Raw genomic sequence first — 22,356 nt, forward strand, 5'->3', positions numbered from 1 at the left:
AACATCATTGTCCCCCTTGATAGGCATCGTTTGGCAGCAAAATAAAACGTTTCTTTAAGTGTCTGTGCCTTAAATAAGCAAACAGCTGCTCTTGGTAGCTCTTTTTCTTCTGTTGTGCACATTACAAGTCTGTCATTGTATTTTCCAATGACTTATTCAGTCTCTGGGTGCATACTTGACTGAAGCTAATGCCGAATTAAGGGCAACTCAGTTCCTTTTATTATTATTCAGAGGAAATTTATCTTTAAAATAGCCAGCCCAGAGCAAATGAAGTCTTTGAAACACGGCTCTTATTTGAATAGCTGTCTGCACCGTACAGAGACTTGCTCTGTCAGGCGAGGCATCCTTATTCACGTCTGGCTGTTTGACATTAGCTCAAGGTTAGAGGGAGTGGAGCTGGGACACTGCCAGGGAAATGCCATCGACATTTACAGACATCCAATCAGGATATGCAGGGCGACGACCTGAAGGGTGATACCTTAACAAAACAGCAAAATAAACCTGTGAAACCCTATGACCTATAAAGAAATTAATTTAATTGATTTGTAATATTCTAAAAACTAGGCTACAAATTCTGTAAACATTTATTTACATGTAAAGACCATACAGATAAAACTGTAATTACAACTAACAGCAAACTTGGTCATAAACATTACCTGTTCTTAGTGGTTGAAATGAGGCCATTTAAAAAAGTCTGATTACATTATAGGTCCCAAAATGCCTCTAGTCTCCAGTCCTACACAAACTCAAATGGATGCCTCATGAAAAATTAATGACAGGAGCTCTGCCTTCCCTGTGGTTCTGCTAAAAGTCTAACTCCCAGATGTTATTCAGCATGTGAAATTTTATTCAGATAGCTAGAAAATGCTAGTGAAAAAAAACCCTTCAACCCTGAATCTCAGTCTGAAGTCTGATCCTCCAAAAAAATTGTCTGATCCTCGATTTCCAACCCTGTAATGATGTTGCTAGCACTTTATTTTCCGTGCTGCCAATTAATGTTCCCTAAATGATTGGAAGCATGAGGAATGTCAGTCCCATGTTCCTATAATCCGTCTGAAAATCCAATTCTGTTTTTTTTTTCCATCCCCCCCCCCCCCCCCCACTCCCCCCCCATTGCAAAACTCAATTATATTTTGGATACAAACAAGCCCTGGCTAGAGGGGTGACAGAGACTCGAGTGTGCTCTTATCAATACAGGCTGCAATCAAGGTTACTGGTTCCCCCGTACTCACCGAAAAGCTGATTAACCGTATTACCTCAGATAGTGCGTGGGTCAGTGGGCCCTCCCAGATGGTCAAAGAGGCAGCCAAACAAGCTGTAATGTATGTAATCTCGGTCATGGGTATGCTGGTTAGTCACATTCACAAACGGTTCAGGCAAACCAAGGAGAAGGGGAGGTGTGTGGATGGGGGATCTTTCCTGGAAAAACAAACCTTTTTTTATTGATTGTGTGAAGTTTCAGTTGTGACTGATCAAAGCTTTTTTTCAATCTATCTAGCACTTTTTATCTTTGAGTATGTGCAGACCAATTAGGACAGTGAATTTAGCTCAAGAGGGGACTTAAATTCTGTAAGGGTCCTTAACCAAGTCTTGGGGCAAAACTTCAATGCAAATCTCATTTTCAACTATTACACAGGCCCAGTTAGATCATTCAACGTTAGATGTGTGAGGATGATTTCTGATTTCTTGACTTTTCAAAGCAACTTAAGTCAGTTAAGCTATTTGGCTTTCAAGACAGGAGGACCCAGTGTGGTGGTAACCTTGGCGGTTATTGTGGCTGAATTGGGATGTCTACTTTGCAGGTAGAGCAATATGTTCATTGAATTAAGTTATCAGCCACCTAAGACTGGATAATTACAAGGTTGACCCAAGGAGGGATTGAAGTAAAACTACATTGCAGGACAGTGTGTGGAGCCAGTGATGGGGAATTGAGTGTGTAGGGAGTGTGCTCGTCTGACTACAATGGTGCAGAATTTGATCATCATGAGTCATAATCGATTTATCAGTAGCAGGTCCACCTGCATCAGAGGACACAAAGGCATACTCGAACACACAAATATACACGCTCATTTACACACTACACACACACAAGCATAAAACATGCACACATGCACACACACACACACACACACACACACACACACACACACCTCCAAGCCAATTTGGATATGTTAATGTGGATACACACACACACACACACACAGGCGTGCGCGCATGCATACAGATAGAAAGTGAAAAAGACTTAGATGAAACACACTTTCACATACAAGTATAAGAGTTTCTATTTTGTAATGGACATGATCGATACTGTACCCATTGTTGAGACTAAAGTGATAGCTATACCATGTATAAATAATGAAATACTGGAAGACCTTGGCATATATCAGGGTACTGGTTCTCAAGAGAATATGACATGCCGTAAGCTCCATACAACAGTGCAGTGGAAGATTTCATCCTTTCCAGTATTAGGGATGCGAACACAAGCTAAGTTATCCCATAACATCATCATGATTTGGGCTCCAATACCTCTCCCTCAGACTCTCTCTGCCACCCTCGATCCTCTAAGTAGGCTACATTTGGGAAATACAAAGTCGTTATCAACCCTTTTTGCAGCACCCTGATGGTAAATATTTGATGAGGGAGTACCTTCCCTGTGAATAGCATTTTGCACTTCAAGAGGATTTTTCAGCCCTTGCGAAACTAATCCACATGTTTCATATGTCTATATGTAATAGATTTTGCATGTTAGTCTAAGGACACCTAGTGAGCCTGTGAACTGTAGAGAAGGAACTTACTCTGTGAAAACAGTTGTGGTCAAGTGTTTTTTTTTTTTTTTGCTTGATAATTCAATTCCACAGGAATTTCTTTGAGGGAAAGGCTGAAAGTGTGTGATAATGAATGCACATATGGAGTCAGTAGACACACACACACACACACACACACACACACACACACATACAAGACAATATATGGGGGTTTTTTTATACATATGGCAGGGGTTGTTAATCTTGACATTTGAAAGACCAGTGCCAGCTTAGCCACATTTGTTGTTGATGCTGGTGCATGTCAGCCACACACACTGAAGTGCAAGCAAAGAGAAAATATGAATGTTGCAAAGAATTTGGAGAACTTGTCTGGTCGCAGTGCAATATTCATGATGGATAGTGGATGTTGATAGATAACTAGGTTGATGACAGCAAACAATGCAACACAAATACAACATTTATTTATTTCATTATTAAGTAGTCTTTTCCAAACCTTTCACAAAGTCACTTTTGTTCCCCTTTTCATGCAGACTGACACCGAAATGAGACACACTGGGAAACTCTGGTGTTTACATATTTGTATATCTAGCTTGGGTGAAGAAAGTAGAATGAGGTATAAAACAAGCAACACAAATATGTGTGTGTGTGTGTGTGTGTGTGTGTGTGTGTGTGTGTGTGTGTGTGTCAGCTTGAATCAGTGGTGTAGTCCAGTTAGCTGTAGTGGATATACTGTGATGTAGTAGCTGTAGTGGTATACTGTGATCAACCCCAAATGTTAATATCCTTGCCTATTTTAAGTGGGTATACTGAGATGGTGATACCTTTTAAGTGGGTATTCTGCATAGTCCTGCGTATCACGTAGACTACACCACTGGCTTGGATGGGAACCCAGCGTGTGGGTGAGGGAATGTGAAAGCAGCCTTATATGTCTAACAGAGGGCAGGCCCATTCTGGCTCCTCCTGGTCTAAAACACAGGCAAGCTGTTCAATGCTAGACAGGACAGCCTTGCAACTGTACTGTATCTTTGTAGTGCATGCACTCGTGTGTGTGTGTGTGTGTGTGTGTGTGTGTGTCAGAGACAGGTAACTAGGACAGGGAACACCGACAGACACACAGGTAGAGCAGATCGTCAGCAGGTGAGCAGCTCTCTCTCTCTCTTATCTGTGTCATTCCACTGGTTTCATACAGTACTTGTGAGGGCAGGCTGTAGCTGCAGTTGCACCTGGATGGTGAGGTCTTCATAACTTACTTTCATACTGTCTCTGGCTTGAGGTGGCATTCTATATCTGGAGTCCTGTCACCGATATCTGTCTGATAATTTGGTCATTTCGTTGTATATGTAAAAAAATATTACATGATATGAAATGTGACAAATGATATGGCATACTGTAATACATGGCATTTCCGTATATTTGTGTATGAAAGTGATTCATATATCAATGTACTTTAGAGTGGAATAAGTAATTTGCTGAATTTATCAAGCACTAACTCAAGCCTCTAGATGTTACTGAAAACACAACCCATTCTTGTGCAACAGAGATTATGCTTGTCTGATCTCTACTTTTTTGCATGTGTGGAAAGCACTGCATTATGTTTCTGACTGTGATACCACTTCAAGCAGTCTTTGTGCCAACTCAATATGCACACATAGTTTTTCATTCAAAATCGAAATAGGAAAAGTGATCAGAAATAGGATATAGGACAAGTGTTTTTGTTTGTTTGTTTGTTTTTTGTAGCCTTAAAGCTTTGTGTTTGGTTAAATGCTGACACTTGGGTCTTGCTGTTTGGTGATTGATGGGCAAGTGAGTGGAGGTGTTGACTCAACTGGACTACTGTGCAGTTCAACACACATTTCTCTGCGTCCAAGGACTTGAACCTCTGCCTTAACCAATCACAACTAAGGGAGACACACCCTTTCTATGGGAAGCAAGCACACACAAAAGGATCCCATATATCATCACACATACAGTTTGGATGTACTGGTGCAGTGTACATACATACAGTACACACAGAAGGTGGAACATCTTCTTGGTCCTTTTGTGCCATACTGCATGTCAGAAGCAAACATATAGCTTTCGTGTCCATAGTGCTGTAAGTCAGGCCAGCCATATAGTGTCTGTGATGACTAACCAGGATGTTTGCTAAAGGGGAGCATATCGCTTGATTTGTTTAAAGTGCTCTATAGGTTTGCAATGTTTTGCTTAGATATGTCAGTTACAGAAAATTAACAGGCTGAGATTATGCAGGTATTTGTTACAGATTTTGTGGCACTGTACATGTTTCTAGCTGTTTCAATTGATTTTGTGTTTTCAACATACATTTTTAATCTGTCAATGTCAATATTCAGTAGCAAGGTGCACAGTATAGTTCAATTTGGCCTTCAAAGGATATACCTGCAGTCTTCCACAAACACGAAGCACAGCACATAACCCCAATCAATAATGTGTAATGCACCATAATGTATCTGCATACTCTGCAGACTAGTCCCTGGATATTGGCTGAATGACAAGAGACTGCTTAGTGTGACAACTGACACGTCTGCTTAGATTTATTTTAAAAAATAAATCTTTTGCTCATAGTACATATTGTTAGTGCACTCAAGCATTTTGACGCTCAGCCATTTCTTAATATTTCATTGATGTATCATGGCATTTCTTTAGATCATCAGCTGTAAGATATATAACTTAAATCTGTTTATTAAATATTGTATTGTAAAAAAGGCCATCCTTAGCCTAATCTGTAACCTGCTCACATCTGCTATTGTTGCAGGATAACATTTAGATAGACCAAAAAAGCTCCTTTACTTAATTTTAAGTCGAGTCCTCCTGAAAGAGGAGTTGAAACTTCTGCCAAGAGCCAGAAACACTAACTGGAAAATGTCTTTGTTTTGAAGATTGTTGTCACAGTCTTAAGGACGGCCTCGGCATGTTGCATTCTTCTTCAGTCACACCGGGTCACTTCCTATGTTAGCTAACAATAAACACGAGCAATCTGAGTGACTGCTGAATGGAAACCCACAGCTAGCCACAGACTCGTGTGGTCAGAGTTTTATGGTCAGGGTGGTGAATGCAAGGCGTCCAGAAAAGCATTGTTTTCATATGTACTCAAATGTGCATGGTGTGTGTGTGTGTGTGTGTGTGTGTGTGTGTGTGTGTGTGTGTGTGTGCGTACACACATACAGTACATTCTCTTTCTTTCATGGTCACCCATAAAAACACTATTTATGAGGAAGTTGAATCTGTGGCAAGATTTCAAGTGAGATATGGATTAAAGTGGTAATAATACTAACAGGTATCAGCACCAATCATCTGATAATTCAGCGTTTCCCTGGCAGCAGGGCTGAGGGTATCCTACTCTCCCCCCTTGTTTCTTCCTTCTAAGTCACGTTGTGTTTGAGCGCCAGCCATCAAATCTATATGGCAATTGTGATGCATATTCATTTAGGGATTTTACCAAGCGTTTTACAGTTAAACATATATTACATTCCAATTACATTTTCAACCTGTTGACAGATACATTTACAGCTTGTATGTGAATTGAAAGTACTCACATAAAAAACACCCATCAAAGTATCTTATCTATGGTACGATTCTGTCTTATTTTTCCTTAGAGAAATGATTGATAAAAGTGATTCAATCACTGTGTATACTGTATAGTACAAGGATGCTGCAAGCTGAATTTGAGTGTGTTCTAAGTACATGTTTTAAATATAGACCAACTGACAAGTGATATTGGATCTAAAAAATAGAATTGCTTTTATATTCTGCTGTGTTATTTGGAGAAGAACATGATTTTGTTAAGAGAAACTTATCTCCCTCAACTGATATCAATAACATGGAATCAAATATGGCACCACACTCTTTCTGTCTGCCTGAGACAGCTAAGGCCTCCCTGTATGCAGTAAGATGATGGGGGTCGATCGATACGCAGATTCACTTTACAGGCAGCTCCGGAAACAGGCAGACAGGCAGACCCTCTGGGAGCTCTTTCCAGGAAGAGTCTCCCACCTCGAATGATCTCATGCTGCCTTGCACTGTTTTTTTTGCCGACACTACCAAAGGCAGACAAAATCATGCCCTTAGGAAATTATACTCTTAATATGCCTTCTGACATTATTTTATAAGGCTGCCAACATAATTCAGCCTCTATTGTGAAAAAGAAAGCAGAGACGTTGACTTCACCAGTATAAATCCTTGGCAATGCAAATGTTTAGCTTTCCCAATGACCATGTTATTCTAATCATCTGTGTGACTGCAGAGTAAATGTCTGTGCATTGACTGATAATGGATTTCTTTGACATTGTTTTGACCAGGGGCTGGGAGAAGGCTGAGAGGACCAGAGCGAGAAACTGAAGATGATTCAGTGAGCTAACTGCATACAGCTTATTAAGGACAAACATTTCTACAAAAAGTACATACGTACATACAGTATTTTATCAACCTGGACCCCTTAACCTACTTGAACCCTCTGTAATGCCTTAACCCAAATTACATGCTTCACCATCATAGACTGGTCACCATGCTATAATTGTATGATATTTGCTATCATGTCATCTTAGGTGGCTACTATGGATATTATCATAGATTGATGCTATTAGCACAGATCTAGGCTGATATAACATTGTCAAAATGATCATGACAATTACCAAACATAACAACATAACATGGTTGTATCACTAGACATAATTCCGTGATCAAGAGATCAAGATATTCAGGGACTTAGTCCCATTGTTCATGTTGTCAGTCACTACTTATATTTGCCATGTTTTTCCTGTGCACCATGAGGTATGTGAGGAGCCAACCGAGTTTGTAGAGGGGGAGAGGCCACGCCCACAGGGATCCTCCCCAGTAGAGGAGTTTCCAGCAGCAGAGTACATTGAGAAACAGGTAGGAGCTCATTTTTACATTTCCAATTTTTACATTTCCAGCTTACTTTTGTCTTTGTAAGTATAATACCATTTACAATATGAATTAATCACTTGTCAAAAATCAAAGGTGAAGTTTGAGGATATGAATTCACAAGGACAAAAGTCACTCAACTCAATAAGCAAATGCACCCACTTACAATAGACAAATGTACACTTACACTCTTACTGTGGGTAAAAATTCTGAATCTATCAGTCATTGTGAACCGAAAGACATGAATGCTTTAAAGACCCGGAATAAGGGGATTAAATGCATACTTGAGATGGTTTTGTTGTCTTTTGAAAGGGTGAAGACAACTTCTATGACCCTCTCCACAAGACTGGGAGTGGCAAAAAAGGAAAGAAGGTCGGTTTTGGGTCCCTGTTTGACAAACGCTCCTCTGGGAAAATGAGCCAGATGGAGGTAAGGAAGGAAAAACTGAAGTAACAGTGTTGTCAAACTCTATTCTCTTTTCTTCAAATGGCTTAAATGGTTTTGTGCTTGGACCCCAAAGACCTAAGAAAATATCTGGTTTCAATTCATCAGGAGGAAAATCAAATGGTGAAATAAAATGTGTCTCACCAGCATAATACATCAGTTATAATACAGGCCAGTAGCAATTCGGTTATTAAATGATGATGTAATAATGGGATAATAAATCTCTCTCCGGGTCCAACGGCTCATTTTTCTCCATAGAAAGTATGTTAAGTATGCTATTCAGAGAAGCCTTCAAGAAAATTGTCATTCTACTACTCACTTGTTGCCTCAACCTAAAACAGTCCTATTTTTATGGCAGTTACCCTTGACATTACCCTTGATTGTATCATCTGGCTGCACAGTTACATTAATTAACTTTGTTAAAGTTCAGCAATTTTGTTTTACTCTTACTAAAACAGAGGTGATGTTGACAATGTTTACAAGTTGTGAAAACCAGCTGGTTGCACTAGTAAACGTATTGTGATGAAAAAGCTGTTGGACCTGTGACGTTTGCTGTGATGGTAGGATGAAAAAGATTCTCTCTTCACTATTTTTGTTGTTATTGGAGCTTCAGAATGGGGAGTCTGAAGTGCTTGTGAAAACAGCAAAGGAGGCCTGTGCTGAGGGCTTGGTTGTCAGAGGAGGAGGGAAGGATGGAATCTTCATTAAGGAAGTGAAGCCTGACTCACCAGCTTCAAAGCACCTTCGGGTTAAAGAGGGTAGGCAGCAATTAGGAATTTACTGGATATGCTTTTGTACAGCGCAAATTACTTTTACTTTCTATGTGTACAATGTTTCCCATGTCAATGATACTAAACAACTCCCATCTTTTCCAGGGGATCAGATCTTAAGTGCTACAGTTTACTTCGACAATGTGTCCTATGAAGATGCCCTTCAGATTCTTGAGCATGCCCAGGCTTATAAAATGGAGTTCTGCCTGAGACGCAAACCACCAGAACCCACAGTCCAGGAGGATGCAGAAGCAGCACGACCAGAGGTAACCATCGTAAATGGCTTAATTTAATTTAAATCTAATCACAGTATTATTTAAGAATGTATTGACACTACACTACCTGAATAAACCAATTGGTACTTCACAACATAAGTTATCTTCATGTCTCACAGGGTGCAGAAGGCTCTCCAAAAATGAGAGGACGCAAGACAAAGCGACAAGAGGCCAGAATCTCATGGCCAAAATTTCCATCCTTCAGCAAAGGCCGCAAGGGGTTTAAGAGGTCTCATAGTACATCTGAAGCAGAGGAGCAGAGGAAACTGGAAATGAGCCCTACAACAAGTGATACCGAATCACCAGTCAAATCTCCACTGAAATCCCCCGATGGAAAAGAAAAGAAGAAGAAGAGACTCAAACTGAAGGTCAAGATGAAGGGACTCAGAAGCAAGTCAGTGGAACATCCAACGAGAGACGATGAAGAGCCAACACTGGAGAATCTGGGTGGTGTGGAGAACGAAGTGGAGCAAAGCAGCACAGACATACAGTCTCCTGAAAAAATGCAACTACTAGGTGAACCTCAGGTTGTCGAGCAGGAGGATGCCGAAAGCCAAGAGTCCACTAAAGCCAGAGATGAATACACATTCCCAAGCTTAACAGGTCCTGAAATGGAGACAGGCTCACATAGAGTAGACCTAATCACCTTGGATAAAGCCCTGAAGACGACTGATATTTCAGATGCTCTTGCTGAGGGCAGTCCAAAAGAGATAAGCTCGGAAAGCGTAAAGACTGAAAGGTCTGAGCTAAGAGTAAACATCCAGGGGAAAGATCTAATGGATACTGTAAAAGAGAGCCAGACTAGATCATCTCCAGTGAGCCTAAAGGACCAATCAACTAGCATCAGGACCTCAGATTCATCCACCCATGACAACATTGTAATCAGTCCTAGTGTGATGTCCCACACAGATTTCAGTGATTATCAGTCGGATATCAACATCAAGACTCAGACAACAACCCAAGGAACAACAGAAAAAAGCATGGGACATGGAGAGATGGATATGAGTATGCCAAAAGTAGATGTTTCACTTGACATGTCAGATATAGGTTTGCTACGGAAATCTCCAAGAATTGGAGGTGAAAAGCAGTGGAAAGATAGAACAATCAACATTCCAGAGCCCGAGAGCTATGGGATCCGAACCAGAGGTCCTTTGGCAGATATGGCAACAACAAAGTCAACATTTGATGCAATAAATGGACTCCAGTTTACTTCTGACGGAGCTAGTGCTAGTAGCGCCCTAAAACCAGACAGTGATTTGACATTTAAAACTGTAGTTTCCCAACCTAAATCAAGCACACTAGATGTATGTACTGATGAGAGTAAGGATGGCACAGTAGACATTAAAGTTCCAAGAGCTTCTGAGATACCAATGGAAATAAGCATTGATAGAGTTTTAGCAGATGTCAGTACCACCGAGGGTAAAATCAAAGCAGAGTTCAAACTGCCAAAAGTTGACATCTCTGACTCAAATCTCTCTGACCCAATAAAGATGACAAAAGTGGATGATAATAGACTTCAACTTCCAAATCGGGAGGAACTGGAAATTCCAGGTATGGAGGATGCAACCTCAGCTGCAGCACTTCAAATTAAGGGGATGAAATTACCACAGATAGAGGAGAGAGATGATACCAAACTAACTGATGAGATACGGGCCAAAAGAACGGAAATTGAATTCAATCTTGAGGATGTGAAAGCACTTGTTGCTAAAATACCAACTTTCAAATTGCCAAGAATCGACATGTCAGGAATTTATACACACAGAGAAATCACACCTGATTCAGATAAGATACTAGCAACAGCTGAAACATCTCCTCCTGAACTCTCAGAAGCAAAGACAGAGGTGAGCCTCAAATTGCCTGATGATACAGTGGAAGCAGTAATGACACCTTTAATTGAAATGAAGCACCAAGATACAACAATCAAGCTGCCAAAAGTTGAAATGCCACCTTTTGATGACCATGAACCAATAACTGTGACTCGCATCGAAGACTCAAAACCAAAGGCAAGATCTATTATAGCTGAACTGAAGAGCATGACTGTGGAGGGTGAATCAGCTGAAATTAGATATAAGCTACCAAAACGTGAGGACATAGAAATTCCAGGAATGGAGGCAATCGTGAAAACAAGTGTTCAAACGCCAGATGTCAAGTCTGGTTTGGAGATCCAGGAAATTCAGAAACCTGATACTTCTCTGTCCCATTCAACTGACAGAAAAATTCAAATACCTTTCGCCTCAGCTGCTGATATTGACATAAAAGGTACAACTCTTATAAGTGATGGAAAAACAGAGACTCTTCCCACTGACAGGAAAGATCGTGAGAAGAAAACAAAGAAAACAAAGAAATCCAAGCCCAGTTTTGGAATTACAAAACCTGACATTCGCTTCCCTGATACTGGAATTGATTTACCACAAAAAAACACAACATCCCAAAAATTAGATGACAGCCAAGTCAAAGTAGACACCAAAATGTTCTCTGCTGGTGATGAAGTTGGAATTGGTATTAAAGATCTGTCAATTAAGGAAGAAATAGAAACTTCAAAAGTGAAGGGGGAAGGTCAAATTTATATACCGGAGGTAAATATTCCTACTGCAGACATAAAGATTCATGGAATTGGAATCTCTCTTCCAAAAGTAAAAGGAACTACAACAGTTGTTATGGATACAGGCAAAACAGACATCACTATATCACCACCTGAGCCTAAGGTACTGACTCCAAGTACAGAATGCCAAGTAACCATTCCAGAGGTGGAAGATGTTAGACAATCAATTGATGTTAAAAGTGCTGTTGGGGAAAATGATGTCCCTGAGAGTGAGACCAAGGAAATGGACATCAAATTAAAGAAAAGGAAAATATCATTCCCAAAATTCAGCTTCTCCAGAACTGAAGCTAAAGCAGAGGAAGTGGGCATTACCTCCCCAAAAGTTGATGTAAGTTTGCCAGAGACAAGTTTTGACACAAAAGACACAGAAATAGATGGCCCAGCCCCTGAAAGTGAAACTACACTGAAAGATAAAAATATCACTGGCTCCCCAACTAAATTCAAACTCCCCACGCTTAAATTCCCCAAATTTGCAATGTCTCCCCAAAAGGTCCTCCCCGAATCCACAGTATCTACAGAATCTGCAATAAAAACCTATGAAGACGAAATTTTGGAGGTAAAATTGCCAGAACACAAGCTTCAAGTGTCAGGGAAGCTACCCACTGTTGACCTGCATACGACTCCAAGTGCAGACACTGCAGTCCCGTATACAGTAAGTGAGATAGAGGGACCCAAGCTTTCATCAACTGAAATAAAAGGACCTAAACTGAATTTGAGCATCGACCAGCCAGAAGTGGAAATACCATCTATGAATATATTGACAACCCAAACAAAAGATGAACTTACGACAGAAAAGTTTGAAGGACTATCGGTTGAGGGAAAGATAGAGCCACCAGAAATGGAAATAAAGGTGCAAGATGGAAAAAGTTTCAAACTGCCTAAATTTGGAATCTCAGTACCCAAAATGAAAGGGCCTGACATGGATTTAAATGTACCAAAGGCAGACGCTGATATTTCACTTCCGGAAGGGAAAGTAGATATTGAACAATCAGATGTTCATATCCCCTCTGTGAAAGCAGCTATTGATATGCCAAAGGTAGATGTTGAGCTGCCATCATTTGATCTGAAAGGTGGAAGTGCAGACACAGATATCTCTGTTGGGGTTGAGGCCAAGGTGAGTGACACAAAACTGAAGAAAAGACGGATTTCATTTCCAAAATTCAGTTTTTCTCGATCTGAATCAAAGGGGTCCGATGTGGATGTTGGACCTCCAAAAGTAGACATCACTACTGCAAGTGTGGATGCAAAAGACTCAGATACAGATATTAAAACACTTGAAGGTGAAGCAGCACCAAAGGATAAAAGTATCAGCAGTTCACCAACAAAATTCAAACTGCCCACACTTAAATTCCCTAAATTTGGGATGTCCCCCACAAAAGTTCAAACAGAAGGGATGGATGCAAATGTTGTTAAAACTATAGCTGAGGAAGAAATTCTGGAAGTTACTGTTCAAGAACATGATCTATCCATATCTGGAGTACCCACAAAGGAACTCCACCTCTCTTCAAGTGGAAATGTTGACATCTCTACTGCTGATGTGGAGGCAAGAACAGATGTACCAGAGATCAAAATGGAGTCACATGAGCTGGATCCTAGAACCGCTGAAGGAAATAAGTTCAAAATGCCCAAATTTGGAATCTCACTACCAAAAGTCAAAGGGCCTGAAATAAGCATGAGTGTATCAAAACCTGATGATGGTGTTTCTGTGTCAAAGGAAAACTCAGAAATCCAATCTGAAATTAAAACACCATCTCTTGAAGCAGAGACAGATACTGGTCATTTAGAAAGTAAAGAAACTGATATCAAATTTACGATGCCAAAGATGTCATTTCCAAAATTTGGACTTGCAAAATCAGAGATCAAGGCAACTGAAACTGGTGTACCACAGCTAGACATTTCTCTGTCAGATGGAGAAGTGAAGATCAAAGAGGATTCAATACCACAGGCTAGTTTAGAAATCACTTCAACCAGCGCTGAGCAGAAAATTGGTGCTAAAGAGCCAGATTTGGATATTAAACTCCCAGATGTAGAACTAAAGGATAGTGCAACCCTGTCAAGTTCACCAAGCAAATTCAAACTTCCTACTTTCAAAATGCCAAAAATTGGGGTTGGAGTCACAAAACAAAAAGCTGATACAGCAGACATAACTGCTGATATTAAATCTCCAGAAGTAAAGTTATCTAGGGTAGAGGATGAAATAACTATGCCTGTGTCATCAGAAGTAACTGCCCCATCTATTGATTTATCCCTGTCAGCCAAGACGCCAGGAATATTGATGGACAAGCATGATATTAAGGTGTCATTACCAAAGATTACAAATGAAGTTGAAGGTTCCCAGATATCAAGCAACTTGAATTTACCGTCAATGAGCCTGACTGCTTCAAAAACAAACATTGATATTACAGGAACAGAAAGGACCTCTGGTGTGTCTGGTGAAGCCACTATCTCTACATCTGGAAAACTGCCTTCTTTTGACACCCCCAGGCCCAGTGTGGACATTGTCCACTCTTCAGCAGATGTTGCATTGAAAGGGTCAGATGTGACAATGGTGTCAAGTGATGTGCCTCCTCTAGATGGGAAAGAGGTCAAACTTCCCAAAGTTGAAGGGCTAGCAGTTGAGGGTGATGCCGAGGTACCTGAAATTAATATTAAAGGTCCTGATGGAACCCCATTCAAAATGCCAACATTTGGAATTACCTTACCCAAAGTGAAATTACCTGACATGAGTATGAGTGCATCAAAACCAGATGTTGACGTCTCTGTACCAGAGGGGAAGATTGATGTTAAAATCCCAGATTCTGAAATCACAGCCCCCACTATTGACACAGAACTGCCACAAGCAGAAGCTAAACTTAAAAAACGAAGGATATCATTCCCAAAATTTGGATTCTCGAAACCAGACATTAAAGCTCCAGAAATTGATGTCACTCTTCCAAAGGTTGATGTGTCTCTTCCAGAGGGCGAGGTCAAGGAGACAAAAGCTGCTGATAAGGTTCCAGAAGATATTGAATCAAAAGATGGTACTGGAATGGGATCTCCAACAAAATTCAAACTCCCTACATTCAAACTACCCAAGATTGGTGTTTCAGCATCTAAAGGGGTGGCAGAAGTTCCAGAAGTGGATAGTAATGTAAAAACACCCCAGGCAAGCCTACCAGAAACTGAATTGAATGTTTCAGGAAAAGTTCCAGCTTTTGATGGCGAAGGATCAGGTGTGGAGTTGGAGGTACCCTCAACAGATGTGGCTGTAGCTACAAAAGGACCAGAGGCAAAGGGAAACATAGCCTTAACTTTAACCAAACTTGAAGGTCCTGAAGTCCATGTTAGTGTCCCAAAATCAGATTTGGATGTTTCTCTACCTCAAGGAAAAGTAGAGATGCCTGGAGTAGATTCCAAAGGTCTCGATTTGAAAATGAAGAGACCAAGTTTTTCATTCCCAAAATTTGGATTTTCAAAAGCAGAAGTAAAGGCTCCAGATGTTGACATCCCAGAAGCAAAAGTAGAAGTTACACAGCCAGATCTTGATGTTAAGGTTCCAGAGGGAGAGGCTCAGTTGAAAGATATCAATGTTACTTCACCAACAAAATTCAAACTTCCCACAATGAAATTCCCTAAGATTGGAGTTTCTGCACCCAAGGGAACAGCTGAGATCCCTACTGTTGATGTTGATGTCAATGCACCTGAAGTCAGTCTGAACCAAGCTGAACTAACAATTTCAGGAGATATGCCAGAATTTGATGTTAAAGCCCAAGGGATAGATATTAAGGCTTCAGCCACTGACACAGCTATGAGAGTATCTGACACTGAGGGCCAAGGGACCAAGTTGAAGCTTCCAAAATTTGGAATATCTTTACCAAGCGTGAAAGGTCCTGAAGTAGATGTGAGTGTCTCTAAGACAGATTTGGATGTTTCCTTTCCGAAAGGCACAACAGACATTGAACCTCCACTTGCTGAAGATTTACCTGATCTTAATCTGAAAGACACTGACATAAAAGCAAAGAAACCAGGTTTTTCATTTCCCAAATTTGGATTCTCAAAGCCTGAAGTTAAAGGCACAGAACTTGATGCCAGTCTTTTGAAAGCTGAGGAGAAAGAAATAGAAATTCATGGTAAGATCCCAGAGGGAAGCATGGAAGTTAAAGATTCCAAGAGTATCGATGTAAAAATGAAGAGACCAAGTTTTTCATTCCCTAAATTTGGATTGTCAAAACCAGACGTTAAAGCTTCTGATATCGATGTCAGTGTCCCAGAAGTTGACATGTCTCTACCAGAGGGAAAAGTAGAGCTCAAAGAGCCAGAGATTGATGTTGAAATCCCAGAGGGAGATGTTCAGGGTGCGAATATTCACACTTCACCATCAAAATTCAAACTCCCAACATTCAAATTGCCCAAGATTGGAGTTTCAGCACCTAAAGGGGCAGTACAGGCACCTGAACTAGACATTGATGTTAAGGCACCTGAAGTCAGTTTACCAGATGCCGAGCTTAAAGTTTCAGCGGATTTTCCAGAGGTAGATATCAAAGGTCAAAAAGTAAATACAGACACAGAAGGACCTGAGGTTGACGGACAGGGAAGCAAGTTCAAACTTCCAAATTTTGGAATCTCTTTACCAAAAGGGAAAGCTCCTGAGTTTGATGTGAGCGTCTCAAAACCTGATTTGGATGTCTCGTTGCCTGAGGGAAAAGTAGATGTTGATGCTCCATTACCTGAGGTGAAGGCTGAGATATCTGGAGTTGATTCCAAGGCAATTGATGTAAAAGCTAAGAGGCCAAGCTTTTCTTTCCCAAAGTTTGGATGGTCAAAACCGGATGTTAAAGCTCCCACCATTGATCATGTCAATCTCCCAGAAATAGATACATCTCTACCCGAGGGGAAAGTAGAAATCAAAGGGCCAGAGATTGATGCTAAGATATCAGAGAGAGATGCTCAATATAAAGATACAAATATTCAAACTTCACCAACAAAATTCAAAATCCCAACATTGAAATTCCCTAAAACTGGAGTTGCAACACCAAAAGGGTTGGCTGAAGCACCAGGTCTAGATATTGATGTAAAGGGACCAGAGATCATTCTGCCAGATGCTGAGCTTAACATTTCAGGGAAAATACCAGAGGTTGACATCAAAGGCCAACACGTGGATGCAAAACTTCCCTCCGTAGATGTCAGTGCAAGCACAGAGGGACATGAGTTTGATGGACAAGGAAGCAAGATCAAACTTCCAACATTTGGAATCACAGGAGCAAGTGTCACAGAACCTAATTTGGATGTCTCTGTGCCTGAGGGAAAAGTCAATGTTGATGTTTCACTACCTGAAGGGAAGGTTGAGATACCTGCAGTTGATGTGAAAATGAAGAGGCCTAGTTTTTCATTCCCGAAGTTTGGATTCTCAAAATCAGATGTTAAAGCTGCTGAAATAGATGCAAATATCCCAGAAGTTGACATGTCTCTACCAGAGGGGGAAATGGAAATCAAAGGCCCAGAGATTGAAGCTCAGATTCCAGAGGGAGATATTCAACATAAGGACACAACTATCCATGCCTCACCAACAAAATTCAAGCTCCCAACATTCAAATTGCCCAAGATAGGAGTTTCAGCTACAAAAGGTTCTGTAGAAGCACCTAGAATAGATATCGATGTGAAGGCACCTGAGGTCAGTTTACCAGATGCTGAGCTTAAAGTTTCAGGGAATGTTCCAGAGGTGGATCTGAAAAATGAAAATATTGATGCACAAGCTCCATCAATAGATGTGAAAATGAAGAGGCCTAGTTTTTCATTCCCAAAGTTTGGATTGTCAAAACCAGACATTAAATCTACAGAAATGGATACAAGTCATCCAAAAGTTGATATTTCACTACCAGAGGGAAAAGTGGAAGTCAAGGAAACTGAGCTTAATTTGAAGATTGCAGAGGGAGACATTCAACTGAAAGATACAAGTACAATCACTTCACCAACAAAATTCAAACTTCCTACATTCAAATTTCCTAAGATTGGAGTTTCAGCACCAAAGGGTGAGGTAGATGTTGATGTGAACGCACCTGAAGTCAGTGGAACAGATGCTGAACTGAAAGTGTCAATGGAAGTTCCAACTGCTGATATTAAAGGCCAGCCAGTGGATGTACAGGTTGAAGGGCATGACATTGAAGGACAAGGAGGCAAATTCAGACTTCCAAAATTTGGAATCACTTCACCAAAAGTGAAAGATCCTGAAATGGATGTAAGTGTTTCAAAATCAGACTTGGACCCTTCCATTCCAGAGGGAAAAATTGATGTTGAAGCACCATCAGCTGAAGTGAAGGCAGAAATACCCAAAGGTCTTGATGTAAAATCAAAGAGACCAAGCTTTTCATTTCCCAAATTTGGTCTGTCAAAACAAGATGTGAAGGCTCCAGATGTTGATGTCACTCTTCCAGAAGCAGATGTTTCTCTTCCTGAAGGAGCCATAGAGATCAAGGACCCTGGAGCAGGTGTTCAAGTTTCTGAGGGTGACATTGAACTGAAAGATGCAAACATTTCTGGGTCACCATCAAAATTTAAACTCCCCACAATTAAATTTCCTAAATTTGGTGTTACAGATGCTAGTGTTAAAGGACCAGATATCAATGTGCCAGATTCCGAGGGGAAAGGAGGACCATTGTCTGTTGCTATTACAGGCCCAAGTGTAGCTATCAAAACCACAACAGCTGATGTGGACATGAAGACAAAGGAGGTTGATGTGGAGGGACAAGAAAGCAAGTTTAAACTTCCAAAATTTGGAATGGGATTACCTAGAGTGAAAGGCCCTGAGGCCAATGTAACAAAGACCGGTGCTGACATTACTTTACCAGAGGGGGCAATAGAAGTGAAAGTGGCTAGTACTGAGGTGGAGAGTTCTTCAGCTACAGCAAAAGTAGACTTACCAGCAGTGGATTCAAAGGGGATTGATGTCACTGTAAGAAAACCAAGCTTTTCATTTCCTAGGTTTGGGTTTTCAAAATCAGATAGGACCTCTGAAGTAGATAGCTCCCTACAAAAAGCAGACATTTCTCTGTCAGAGGGAAATGTGGATGTTAAAGAAGACAAACCTGACAGTGAACTTGAGGATGAAATGAAGGCAGCAGCTGTCAGTGGATCACCATCAAAATTTAAACTTCCCACAATCAAATTCCCCAAATTTGGAGTAACAGTTCCAAAAGTGGAGTCACATGATACAGATTTGCAGGTGAGAGTGAAAGATATACCAGACAATGAACTGCAAGTTTCAGGGAAGCCTGTTTCGATTGATATTAAAGTAACAGGTACACAAGGACAAGACACAGATGTTGATGGGCAGACAGTGGGGACAGATGAACATGGGAGTAAATTCAAATTACCCAAATTTGGGGTATCACTCCCTAAGGCCAAAGGCTCTGAAATACCAAAGCCAGAGGGGGACATTTCTCTACCAGAAGGTAAAGTGTACATGGAAAGAGATGTTGAGGATTCATCAATTGGAACAAGAGTAGATGTGCCAGAGGTTGATGTGACTGCAAGGAAACCTAGCTTCTCTTTCCCCAAATTTAGTTTTTCTAAATCAGAGGTTAAATCTTTTGTGACTGATGGAAAGACCCCACAAGATGATGTTTCAAAGCCAGAGAGTATTGCTGAGATACAAGATGTTACATTAGATGTTAAAAGTCCAGATGGAGAAACTGCTGTATCCTCCCCCACAAAATTCAAACTACCAACATTTAAACTACCTACATTTGGAGGGGCTGCATTAAAGGGTGCTGGGGAAGTTACTGTTGATCCCTCTCTGCTACAAGGAACAGCTGAAGTCAAATCTGTTGATGCAGACATCAAGGCTCCTGCATCTGAAGTGACAGTAGACTCGACCAACAGTGATCTTAATGTTGAAGCTAAGGAGGTTAAGAGAAGAATATCATTTCCTAAATTTGGTTTTTCCAAAACAGTGGTTAAAGCCCCTGAGGTTGATGTGACACTACCTAGTGCAGATGTTACTTTACCCGAGGGAAGTGTAGAACCAGAAGTAAATGTGAAGGTCCAAGAAACAGAACCCAAAGGCGAGGCTGTTGTCGGGGGGTCTCCAAGTAAATTCAAACTCCCAACTATCAAACTGCCCAAATTTGGTGCCACTACCCAAATACCTAACATTGAGGCTGAAGTTACAGTTCCTGAGATAGACAGTTCATCAGTGATGATCAGTGCTGAGACTGACGTTCCAGCAGTTGAAGGAACAGTTGCCCCAGATAATGACGTTTCAACACAGTCAGGTGACATCAAAGTTTTAAGCTCACCAAGCAAATTTAAATTACCTACTTTCAAAATGCCAAGGCTTAGCCTTTCAAAGGCCAAATCTGAAGAAGATTCTGTGACACCCACTGAGGTCAAACCCCAGGAGGACCCTCTGGAAGGAGACAAAGAGAATACACAGGTAACAGACAAATCACCTAAGTTCACTTTACCAACAATTCAGGATGTTCTGCGGGGCTTTGATGTTGAATTCCATGTCCCCACATTAGATGAAACAGATGAGCCAAAAGGAGGAGCCTCTCAACCAGGTGAAGGAGAACTGAAGCCAGCTGCTAGTGTGGTGGAACAAGATGTGAAAGCATCCACAGAGGCATCAAAGGAGAGCGATTCAGGCATTCTTCACGCATCAAAAGATAGTGAGTCAGTGGCAAAGACCAATGGGACTGTAAGAGAGGTTGTTAAGGAAGAACAGAAATTAGAGCTTCAGACAGAAAAGAAATCACAGGATACCAAGGACCCAGATCCAAGCCCTGAAAAAGGAAGCTGGTTTAAATTCCCTAAATTTCCCTCGCCAACCAAATCTGTTAAACTTCTTACAGAGAAAGAAAGCATAAAACCTAGTGAGGAACATGACCAAAACACTGAAAGTGACAATTTGGAGAATGAGCTCAGTATAACATCTTCAGTGAGGTCATCTGATGCCTTTGCTGATGAAAGCTCTGCGCCAACAACAGAACAGATTGCACCATCACTGGCTTCACCAACAAAAGTGACAGTAAAATATGCTGAGTCAATCTCCCCTGGCACAGGGGATGTAACAGCTAAAATTATTACCTCTACTGCCAGGACTGAGCTTATATCTATGGAGCCTGATCTTCCAGAGAAGGTTAACATTTCCTTCTCCTCTGACAGTTCATCTATGGACACACTAAAGCAAGAGTCTGGTGCAATCCATATCATCACATCAAATGTACAAGCCATACCAGACACACAGAAAGCAACAATTCTGAGTCATACTGTTCAGTCCCTGCCTGTTGAACAAGTTATCATTAAAACCACTTCTACACCATGGTCAGTGAAGGAATCCAGTACGTTGCAAGAGGATAGCATAGTGGTTGAGAAGCACGTGATCAAGGAGATATCAGGTGAGAACACGGAGACAGTGATCATAACGCAAAAGACTTGCATGCTTGAAGCTGACTCTGGGGAGCCCATCAGCCAGGCAGCAGCTTCGTCCTCTCAAACGTTACGAGACATAGTGCATAAAGAAAAAATGCATTTTTTTGAAAGTAGGGAGATGCCATGGCCAGCAGACAGTATTGCTGTGAGCAATGTAACCACAGAGACACGTGTAATCAAACACTCCACTGAGGAACATCCTGGGAAATGATCTGAAGAGGTCTGCATTTGTGCACCAGTTCAGAAGATATTACTGATATTACTTTCCATACTTGTTTTCCAGTTGACTTACATGAGCATACACAGGCCTATTACACATACTGTAAAGGTGTGCAGCTTTAATTTATTAACAAATAAAATTTGTTGTCTTTGTTGAGAGCAAATCATGTCACACGTGAGTGTTCATCCACTGCCAAAAGCTGTAGTAGAATCTATGAGATTGAAAAGATAGACTGTTGTCTTTTTAATGTGCATTACTAGTGGGTGTGATTCTCTAACTTAACACAATTTACAATGATTACTCAGAAACCATTATACTGTATATCAATGATATGCACTCTTTATTAAAATATAGATTTAAGTTGTAGAAACAATGATACAGTATAATACAATCCATATGGCTATATTGAATGTTGCTGAACTTTGTTGGCTTAAAAAGAAGATACTAAATACTAGAGCAAATATCACTTGGGTTTAAAAAAAGACTTTAGATATATCTGGAAAAAATATTTTAAAGCCAGAGTAGAAAGCCTCTGATTTTTCAACATAATGTAAAATATAATGGCGATATATTTGATGTAAATACATTTTGTTTTATTAACGTTTGCAAATATCTTTACTGCAGCTGATATTATTTTTACCCTGGCTCAAATTATGCAGCATATTTACAAGATGAGGTTTAATAAAGTTGTGATGTATATGCCATGTAGTTGTGATTTCTTTCAAAACATTATTTGTATATTCTGTAATCATTACAGTCACATCTCATTGCCCTACAATGTCATAACAAACACTATTACAGTACAATTGTGCTGTTAGAACACAACAGTAATCATTAGCGCTTTCAGCAAGTTTACTCAATGACAAATCACTATGAACTGCTACATGACTGTGAACTATGATATGATGCTGCAACTTATCCGGGCCTAACAGATGACGTAACTAAAGGCATTGAAAAAAAGTGAAATCCACAT

General features: G+C 40.6%; 1 protein-coding gene across 1 annotated transcript; it reads left to right on the forward strand.

Annotated features, from left to right (window-relative positions):
• The first annotated feature begins 8,078 nt into the window (after positions 1-8,078).
• Positions 8,079-22,081, forward strand: LOC134067958 (neuroblast differentiation-associated protein AHNAK-like). The gene is made up of 8 exons (XM_062523451.1): positions 8,079-8,093; positions 8,722-8,866; positions 8,984-9,153; positions 9,273-11,280; positions 11,392-11,634; positions 14,329-14,387; positions 14,694-14,775; positions 17,614-22,081. The coding sequence occupies exons 1-8, from the start codon at positions 8,079-8,081 to the stop codon at positions 21,372-21,374; spliced, it is 6,483 nt and encodes a 2,160-aa protein (XP_062379435.1). The 3' UTR covers positions 21,375-22,081.
• The last annotated feature ends 275 nt before the right edge of the window (positions 22,082-22,356 follow it).

This window comes from Sardina pilchardus, chromosome 20 (assembly GCF_963854185.1).
Source record: "Sardina pilchardus chromosome 20, fSarPil1.1, whole genome shotgun sequence".
NCBI classification, from domain to species: domain Eukaryota; kingdom Metazoa; phylum Chordata; class Actinopteri; order Clupeiformes; family Clupeidae; genus Sardina; species Sardina pilchardus.